We start from the raw sequence: 10,408 nt of genomic DNA on the forward strand, positions 1-10,408 counted from the left end.
ATGTCTCTTGCCCAGTTGACAGTGCCATGTTTATAGGGGCAGTGGGGAGAAATGTGTAGGAATTTTTCTCCATAAACCAGAGCTAATAGCTGAACCATGAGGACATAGACACATACATAACAGGAACATGAGAACTACTCACAATGTAGTTCAGTATTTTCAGAAATCTAGTTTGCTATCAACAAATAAAGTCATATTTTGTTGGACAAACAAACCCGAGAGCTAGGTTCTCCTGAGAAGAGGAGTTAAACAATTCCTTAGACAGCCTCCTCTTAAACATGGAAAAGAAAAGTTAGGCATTTATAGATGTCTTTACTGAGAATGATATTTAAGCCCCATACATACCAGTAATACAAAACTCAGTTCTTGCACTGTTGAAAATCTTTTAATTTGCCAGTAATTCTTCTGTAGCAGCAAAAGAAAAAAAAAGTTTTATCAGTAGGAAAACTTTAAAAAAGAAAATAAAAAAATCTGATTGCTGATTCAAGCAGATGGTATAATTTTTCTCAAGTTATATGGCAGCCTCTTGTGCTGAGAGTTTGTAGCATAATGCTGCTCTGATTTATGAGCAATACAGCTTTATGAAGTGAAAACAACTTGTGCATCTTAAATTTGGACAGCAGCCAGGAAGCACCATAACTGCTATTTTAGAAAAGCCATCTCCTTTCTTAGAAAGCTCTTCTGATTGTAAAGACAGTTATCTTCAACTTGCTGTTCTGTTGAAATTTTGACTGTCAGATGATTAAACTCCACCAGCACAAGAGGTTATAACAAGACATAATGGGATGAAATTAAGAAAAAAATATTCAAGCTGTCAGGAAATTTTTCCAGGAAGCAAAATGGATTAGTGTGTGTTGTGTAGTTTCCTAAGCAAATGATGGACATTTCTTTTTTGGGACATCCGAACTAGAGTGGACAAACCGCTGAGCTTTATATTGTATGTAATGATCCTACAGCGGCAGCAGATGGCTAGATTCCTAAAGAGATGGAAGAGACCTACTTTTTATAGTTGCCACAAAACTATGGTTAAGAGTCAATGAACACCTCCAACACAAACCCTTATTTTCCAGGGATTATTAAAATTCTTACTGTGCTGAAACTTGCCAGGCAGACTCTATTCCAGGAAGAAATTATTGTTGCAAATGTTAAAAACAATACCATATTTTTCCACCAAATTAAGTTTTGCTATGATTCAGTGTACTAATCCCTTATGTTGCCATGCTGAGACTCTAAAATACCTGTTTCATTTAAAATATACATTACTGCCCATTTTTCACTTTTTAGCTAAAATCTCCAAGTATTTTAGCATATGCACTTAGCATGAACACCCATCACCTTCCTGGGTCCAGAATGGATTGTCATAGAATATCCAATCACATAACTTTCAGCTGCTGTAGAATTGTGATGCAAATCCACAGACATTGAGACTTAAGGATGGTCTGGTATTCTTATCTTTGCAGTACACATGCTTGGCATGGTAATACTATTATTTATGTAATGCCAATACTGTGGTTAGGTACTTTAGAGAGAGATAGGAAGACAGGATCCTTATCCTAAAGAGCTTACCATGTCCATGTACAAATAGAACCATAGGGTGGAGAAGCTGGGTGTTTGAACAGTTTAGCATATCACCTTAGTTCCACAATTTTTGTTTGGGTTGTCTATATCATTTTCCTCTGCTGGGAAGACTAACGTTTATTTGCCTCTACCATAAAATGTATTGGGGGGTTGGGGAAGAGAGTGCTGAGAAAAGGTGGACTGGGCTTTCCAAGTGTAAGGGGCTGTGTAATTCTGTTTCCCTACAATAACATGGGCAAATAACATGTTGCATCCGATGAAGTGAGCTGTAGCTCACGAAAGCTTATGCTCAAATAAATTGGTTAGTCTCTAAGGTGCCACAAGTACTCCTTTTCTTTATGGGCAAAGTGTGAGTCTTGGTTTTGTGGATTAAAAATCAGACTTCACTGTTATCTAAGCAAGAGGCCAGGTCATTAGTGAAGTTATGGGGGGGGGGAGTTTCAGCTGAAGGAAGTGAAATTGCCCCTTTATGTGGATTTTTAAAGTGTATGGCACTTAGCCCAATACAACAGCAAAGCCCATTGATCATCCCTTTGGAGTTCTGATCTCCACTTTTTTCTTTTTGGTTTCTTGTTGACTCACTCAAACCGACTGTTAGCTGTCAGAATTCAGTTATTTCATGCTTCCAAGCAGTAATTTAAACATATGAGAGAAACTGAATCAAAGAGTTCTCCAGATATTTCCCCCTTAGCCATTAAACCTACTGGCAGTAACACTCAGCAAAACACTATGCAGAAAGAAAAACCTCTTGCTGTTTTCACAAACCAAAATTAAAAATCTTCTGTTTAGAAAATTGACCAGGGCTTATCCTTTATTTTTACAGTCCACAAAATTGTCTGTTGTGAAAGGCGGCCAGTTACTTTAATCCTGAACTGACAACTGTTTTTTTCTATCCTCTCTTTTTTTTCCAGGCGGAGATCTGTTAGTTTTGTGGCATACTGCTGCTCCACCCAGTGTCTGCAGACTTTTGACCTACTGAGTTGATAAACACTTAAAGCTACTCAGGAGTGTTGCCAGCTTAAAGCTGCATTAGACTGTGTATCTCGTTGGTACTGGAATACTGTATGTTTGTGTACATGTGTGCATACTCCAAAATAGCAGAAATGCTCAGCCAGAAACGCTAAGGGGCACGTAAATCCTGCCCTGTCATTTTGGGTGAGCTGCGAAAACTTTTTGGAAATGTAATGATCAAGCTTTTACAAGTATTAACACTTTTGCTCTCCTCTAAGACAACATATAAATCAAACTAATTCAAGGGGCTCAGTCTCAAGTATTTTTTGTTAGTGTTTTTCACATGTGGAGCTACTTAGGTTGATACTTTGTGTCATTTAAAGGTGTTTTAGTTCTTGACCAGTGTTAGATGGACACATAATCTAAAAAACCTATCTCCAGTATGGCAGCCCAGTTTTCACTTGTTACTTGTAATTTTCTCCCACTACCAGCAGGATTCGGGGTATACAGGCACACAAGGACGGCAGCCATTTAAGGAGCCCAGTTACATTTGTGTGCCATTTTCTCTTCCCTGCCCCCACTCCCCTCAATAGTTTCCCCATCAAAGAGCTCTTATGGCAGTAGATTGAGCCTTTGCATCTGACTGAGGTGTTCAAATCCACCTACTAGAAGCAGTACCTTCCTTCCAGACATCACTGCAGGACACAGCCTCTGCTGGAGGATTGGGGGTTAATAGGGAGAACTCGGCCTGCTTTTGACGTGAAGGCCTGCATGGAGCTGCTCCCACAGGTCCTAGGAGATCAGTATCTTTGTTTGTAACACTGATTTATTTTTGAAATAGCTCTCATCTTGCATGAAAAAATCTGCGGGATACATACATATTTATCCATATTTATTTTCTGTCTGCTGACAAAAATCCTGGAGTAGTCTGAGAGGTGAACAATGAGTCCTGTAATCTTGCTGAGAGCTGGCCCCTGTATCTCTGAGTTCAAGGTTTGACTGATTTCCAAACCAGCTTGTCAAGCATCTTAACATCAGAGGAGTATTAGAAAAACATACACGCATACGCAAATGTATTTACAAAAGGTCTGTAACATGCTTTTTAGCATGTTTGTGGCAAGTGTAACTCAAAACCCTAATTATTACTATCTTGGTGGGGGGTCATTTGTTGTTGGAATATTTTCTTTACAACTACAGTACAAAGGGCAGAAGTAGGCCCAAAATGTCTATGATTTATATTTTTAATTTTAAACTGAAACAGTACAAAAGGTGGTCATTTTGGTCTGTTCTGCAATATATTTTTATTAATACATTCTGTTCATGATTAGTTTAGTTTTTAACTATAACTTACGTGGGGACTTAACATAATGTTACAAAAGGTGTACAAAAGGTGGTCATTTTGGTCTGTTCTGCAATATATTTTTATTAATACATTCTGTTCATGATTAGTTTAGTTTTTAACTATAACTTACTTGGGGACTTAACACAATGTTCTTCGTTATAAGTAGTTACATGCTGAAATAGACCTGAATGGAACAATTTGATGATATAAAAATGGCAAGATAAAGAGACTGACTTACTTGGTAACGTATTAATATACGCAGTGGTGAGGAAAATGTATACCTGGAAAGAGTGGCGTTTTAAAATGCTGCACTGTTGCCAAAACAAGCATCTGTTTCTGCTGTGGGTTTACTGTGGACTGTTCAAATGAATGGAGCGTCCTAAGTATTTCAAACGTCACTAGAAGGGCAATTTTTGAGGGCAGGATTCGTAGGTAGGTTGTACCCATTACTTATAACAAGGTGCACGGGTTCTCTTGGGCTGGTTTTATGGAGTTGAAGTAGCTGCCACAAATTGGAAGATTTATGCTTTAAGGAATGCAAATATCACCCGCAGTCCCTGATAAATGGAACTTTCTATAATAAAGCCCTTTTGACAGATCCATGTTCCAGTGGGGAATGAGCCCATGTCCAAACATCCTCTGTGCTGTTGGATTTCTTCTCCTCTGTCCTTTCATTAGTTTGTCTTGTAAATCCCAATTCTAGGATTTCAAACATATTGTCTCAGTCATTGGGGATCAGTACAAAGACAGCCAAGTGGGTGTTGAGCTTGTCTTCCATTCTGTAGGACAATACAAGTTTGAGTTGTAAGTTGCCAAGTTAAGAGTATCCTTAAGTCAGAAAATCATAGTGTGAAAATTCAGAAGAGTAGCACAGATTTCTGTGTTTAATTGCTGGCACTATATATATGTTGACATATTGCACTATTTAATTTGCCACACAATGGTGTGTCAGGTATTATATAGCTTTAAAAGAGATCTAAAATGTATCAACCCAGGCATAAAAAAAATTCCTTTGTGTAAGGGAATGCATGCGACATGCTCATTCGAAATTCAGAACAACTGATTCCCAGGCACTTGCTTTCCCTAAAGTACTAGTGGACTGAAAGACAACACTGACAAATGTTTTGACGGTACAACCACTGTGGAATTGGAAATTATTATTACTGGTTCCATGCTTTAATAGATCAGGAAAAGACATGATTGATTTTCATTTCTTACATTTTCATTTATACTGCAGATTTTATATTGAGTTGACTGGTTGATTTTTCTTTTCTCAATGTTAAAAGCACGTAGACTTGGAAGTACCTTTTTATTTTAAGCAAAAATCAACCTATAGGAAAGTTTAGCTAAAAGATAGCATTGTTCTGGTTTAGTGTGGATCACATGATAGAGCTTATTATTGTTTCCATAACTTACTGAAAGGTGTGAATTACAAAGTGTTTTATTCAGTTCATCCGTCTCTTTATTGTTAGCAAGTGCAGTCCAGCATAATACAAGCATACTCCATAAGAAGCTGAAGCTTCACCTAACATTTTATAAAGTGATACTACAAGGATTCCAGTCTTCAGTGAATAAAATGTATTTATTTTGTGTAGCCAAAATGTGACAGTATAAGTTTTTTTTCCTTTTATTAGTAATATTGGAAGAAAGTCACAATTATGGATTGGAAAAATAGCTTAAATTCATGTTTATCTGATCACTACTGATATAGCCTCTTTTTATATTTAGCTACATTTGGGTAGTGAGTCCATAGTTTAAAATAATTTAACATCCCTGCTTTGTCCAATTTTTTTCTGACTTTGGTGTCTGTCTTCAGTGTTGTTTCAAACTGGCCAATGTGAAGAACAAACTATGCAGACTCAGAGGGCACAGTTATATTGCTGGTTGGATGATGGGCCACCAATTTTACAATAGAAATTCCCACTTCTGTGGGATCTCTCTCAAATGCCATGGGTTTTCTAGCTCAGCTTCAATTGCATGGTGTTGCCAGTCTAGCTTGGGTTGTGCGGAGGTTACCCACCCCTTGATCTTTACACAACCTGGTTCTGTCAGTAGTTGTCCCCAGTATAATTCCTTTATTATTGTTTCTAAGGATGTGTGAATGGTGTCTTAAAATAAAAATAAGACCTCATCTCGTCATTCAAGGAACAAAATCATTTTTGCTTCGTTGTATTTTGTAGGATTTTCCCTTTTCTGTGGGTTTTTTGTCTGTCAGGATGACTAGTCAAATATGTGAATACGTTCAAAAAAGCGTGGAAGAATATTTGTTCAGCTAATACTACTTTAAAAGTGGTCATTTCTGATGTGAAATGTAGAATACATGAAGTTAACATGGGGAGTATAAGAATATAAACAAAGATCACATCTAGCTTAGCTCACATGAAGTGCCACGGTTAATCTTGCAAGCCTGCAGATGCTGGCTGCTGGTCTTTTAGTAAAGCCAGTTCTTTGTCCAATCACTGAGCAAGTGGGGGATCCATTGCTTTTAATAAAGCATTCCAGTTACTTCTGTGCAGTACAGTATGCCTTCACCATTTGGGCAGTTTTGTACTGGATGATGTGTGTGCTTGCAATCCTTTATGCTGGGCCCTGCATTCCTGATCATCTCTGCCATAGATGATCAGAATGTAAATAAATCTCCTTTATGGAGGAAAAAGGAATAAATACAAATATCAAGCAAGTATTGAATACGACTCACTATGAGTCTGATACTGATCTCATTGAATTTAATGGCAAAATTTCCACTAACTTCAGTGTGAGGAATATCAGGCCTTAACAGAGAAGACCTGTTCTTTTGTACCAAGCTGGCTTCAGATCTTGCATATCTAACGCTGCTGAATCTCGTTGTCTAGTATTACAGAGGGGTAGAGGAAAACTTGTGATTTTTTTCCCCACTGTAGTAGCAGTATGTTCAGATTTTACTGGCACTTAAGTATCGGTTGGTTTGATAGTTGTAAGTAGTTGTCTAGGAAACAAAATGACACGATAAATAATTGCAGCAAAGGACTTGATCTAGATCCCATTGAAGTGAATAGGAACCTTTCCCCTGATGTCAGTGGGAGCTATATCAAGCTTAATTGACTAGAGAGAGAAGACTGTTTACCCATTATATTGCTTTTGAGAGTTAGGGCTTATATTTTCCTCTTTCCTCATCTTAATACTGATAAAGGATATCCCCACTCAAGGCATTGCAAAATATAAGGTTATAATTGATTTGTTTGAAACTGCTGAGTAACTTGAACCCAGGAGGTTTACTACTTTGTATTACAAACCCGTGAGTTCAAAGGTTTTTTGGAAGGAAATGGCAAGGTTCCTGTGAAGCTTCCATTTTTTTCCGCTGCACTTGTACTCATCTTCTGTTGAGTCTCAAACTACTACTCAAGTTTGGACAACAGCTGAGCTTGTTCCATGTACGTTTTTAAAGTATAATGTATAGCTTCTGCACTGTCTTAACCAAATGTCAACTTGTGGGAAATTGAGTTTTGCTAGATGTTTAAATTAAAGTCAGTGGTGCAATTTATTGTACATGTTGGTTAATAAATTATATTTTTGATAGTATTACAGTTTACTAAAACTGACTAAACTGCTGTTGCTGTAACTGTTGTATTAGAACGGAATGTGAAAATAATTATACTCTAGTTCGTTTGCATAGTGATTAGCTAAAAAGTTTCCAACCCCCAGGCTTATGGGGAAAAAAAACTTGAAAAATATTTTTAATAAGTCAGAAACACCTTTTCAGTTAATCTGTTGACTCAGCAGGTAACATGGTTTCTGTCATATAATCACATCTTCAGTTCCAGTGCCAAAATTAAGCCCATGCAATAAGATGTTAATTTGAAATGTTTTACGAGTTAGCTGAAGAAAAGTAACTTTTCATAGGTCTTCATTATGGGTCATCACAGCCTGGCCATGGATATATTTCCTCTGGATCATATTGCTTTCCAAACAACGTGCAGCAGCTTTCTTTGCCACTGAATAAGAATGAGGGTGCTGAAGAACAAGCGGATGTTAAGCGTCTATAATTCCAGTTACTTGACTCTTTGCTGTCCAGAGTTTTGTTTCTATATGTGAAGCTGCCTCCAAATCTTTCATGAAGTTATTAAAGTTGAATATTGACTGAGTTATTGCACTATGTATCATGTCAATACTAGCAAATTTGTTGTGAAAATGAAACATACGTAGTGGAGGTGACTACTTACTCTTAAATTATTTTTAACCAGTGTCTTAGAGGGACTACGGTATGATCCACTCAAATTATATTAATATTTACTGGGTAATAAGTTTGATTTAGAGATTTAGAAGGATAACGATCTGTTTCTCACTGCAGCCCTGCAGTGTAGGTACATTTATGGAGTAGTGTGCCCAAAGCCTGATGGTCTCTGAGTCCCTTAACAAATCAACAAAAACCCTTAAAACCATAATTTGCCAAGGGACGTGTCCCAGATAAATTGGAACGGAACAAAATGAAAGAACCAAATATCCCTGACCCTTGCAATGAAAAGCACTTGGCATAAATAGAAATCTCAAGTTGAAACAACATGTATATTGTGGCTGAATGAGCTAGCCTGTGCTGTGGGGAGAGTCTCAGGCCCTCACCTGGAGAGGCACTGGCTATAGAATGACTGTTGTGTTTGTCAGTAGTTAGGGGGACCCTGTGTAGTGATTCTGGGAGTGAGAGTGTCATGGACAACCACAGTGTCTATCCCCCAGCCTCAGTGAATCCCTTTTATATTGTATGGAGTCCTGTCTCTTCCCTCTGCATGAGACCTGTTCATCTTCTCATGAAGCTTCCTGGGAATGGTCAACTGTGTCAGTTCTGTCACTCTCAACTGCCACGACAAGGGAGACCGCAACAAGCCACCCACCGAGTTGGACAGGTGCTGTTACTTAAAGCATTGAATATCTAAAAGTGAAGCCTTGAAACAGGCTCATCGGGCAGCTGCTGCTTGGTGCAGACATCTCCCACCTAGCCACAGACCTGAGCTTTTGGAAGACATTGCGTGAGTCACCAACTAAAAGGAATTCCGTGGTCTCCGTACACCAGCAAAGTGATTGACTTTCTAGGGGTGCCTCCTAGGTAGCTGTAGGGGACTGGCACTATCTCAAGCACTCTGATGCTATTTTGCATGGTAATGAGGAATGTCAATATTGACAGACTCTTGCTGCAATCATGGCTGGCTGCCTATCCATCTGACTTGTGAATGGCTGCTGCTAAGGGCCTCCCATACAGAGCATGTGGAGAGGGTTGTGGGCAGATCAAAAGGTGAAACATCTTGGACAGAAGATAGAAAAAATATTCTAGCAAATGTCATATTCGAGCTTTCAGCAAAATGACCCTTTTGATGCATTCCCCCAATGTGATTTAATATGTCAGTTTGAGCAAAAGGCAGAACGTTCCGTAAGCGTGAAGCAAGAGTGATGCTTGAAGTAATGAAGGGGGAGCTTGACACACAGACATCTTTAAGTGCATATCTTAAATGCAGTACTGTATGGTTAACAGGGACACACACACAAACACACACTCTCCATATTTGTAAGATGCAGCTATCTAAGAAAGTGTCATTTTTTAAAAAGTACATTATCTAAAAATAGCTTCCTCAAACCACAACAGAAACTCAAGCCACCCTTGATTTTCAGATGCACGGAGCATTCACAAAAATCTGTAGAAGTCAATGGAAGTTACAGGTGATCAGCACCTTTTGAAAAATCAAGGAATAGCTGAATAGATAATGTGACAGATGTGAGACCAGAAGCGTGGAAATGTCAAAAGGCTATTCTACTGAGATGTGCTGGATGCTACAGGCACAGAGATTATTCATAAACTTCTATCTATCAGTGTTATGTGTATCTTTGTGAGGTAGGGATGGTATTTGGGGGAGGGGAGAAGTGTTATCTTCTCCAGCCACTAAAATCAATAGAGGCATTATTATTGCAAATCCTGGGATAGATAAATACAGAGAAGTACCACCCGCGGGGGAGAAGCGGGGTAGACTGGGTCACACAAGGTTGAAGTGGCGCAGAAGATGAAGGATGTGGGTTTGGTATAAAGGGTCAGCCTGAACTGACTTAGCATCCCTCATTTTGATCTGAAAACTGATGAGATTAACCAGGAGGGCAAAACCCTGCTGGAAGGGTGTGAAGGACTGGTTCTGTCAGGTTCTGTCACCTGGAAGATGGAAGACACTTGGTAAGCATGGCAAATGTGAAGGCTGTTTTATGCTATGTTTCCTGTGTAATGCTTGTGTCCTAAAATAAATGTACTGTGCTTTGTGAAAGCTGGTTTGTTGCTGGTAAATGCTGGTGCAGTCCCTGGGAGAGAGCCGAACGGCTGGTGCTGGACTATGGTCAGACCTGCTGGGACAGTTACAGTGAATTGCAGGGAGATTGCAGGTCTAAATCCCCAATCTGGAAGGAGAGGGATGAAGAGAGGTAATGATGGGAGGCCAGAGTCCTAAAAGCATGCTCTTGGACAAACCACAGAGGGGGCAGAGGTGCAAATAACCTGGATGCTGTCACAGATAGATTGTGCAAAGTGCA

General features: G+C 39.0%; 1 protein-coding gene across 2 annotated transcripts in view; it reads left to right on the forward strand.

The window, feature by feature from the left end:
* LRRC28 (leucine rich repeat containing 28) overlaps window positions 1-8,008 on the forward strand; it is an 85,679-nt gene extending 77,671 nt beyond the window's left edge. For both annotated transcript variants that reach the window (XM_074966526.1, XM_074966527.1), the window contains one exon: window positions 2,490-8,008. In XM_074966526.1, coding sequence (XP_074822627.1) covers window positions 2,490-2,562 — 73 coding nt within the window. In that variant the 3' untranslated portion in view covers window positions 2,563-8,008. The remainder of the gene's footprint in view (window positions 1-2,489) is intronic.
* Window positions 8,009-10,408: the final 2,400 nt, after the last annotated feature.

This window comes from Natator depressus, chromosome 10, assembly GCF_965152275.1.
Source record: "Natator depressus isolate rNatDep1 chromosome 10, rNatDep2.hap1, whole genome shotgun sequence".
In the NCBI taxonomy this organism is placed as follows: domain Eukaryota; kingdom Metazoa; phylum Chordata; order Testudines; family Cheloniidae; genus Natator; species Natator depressus.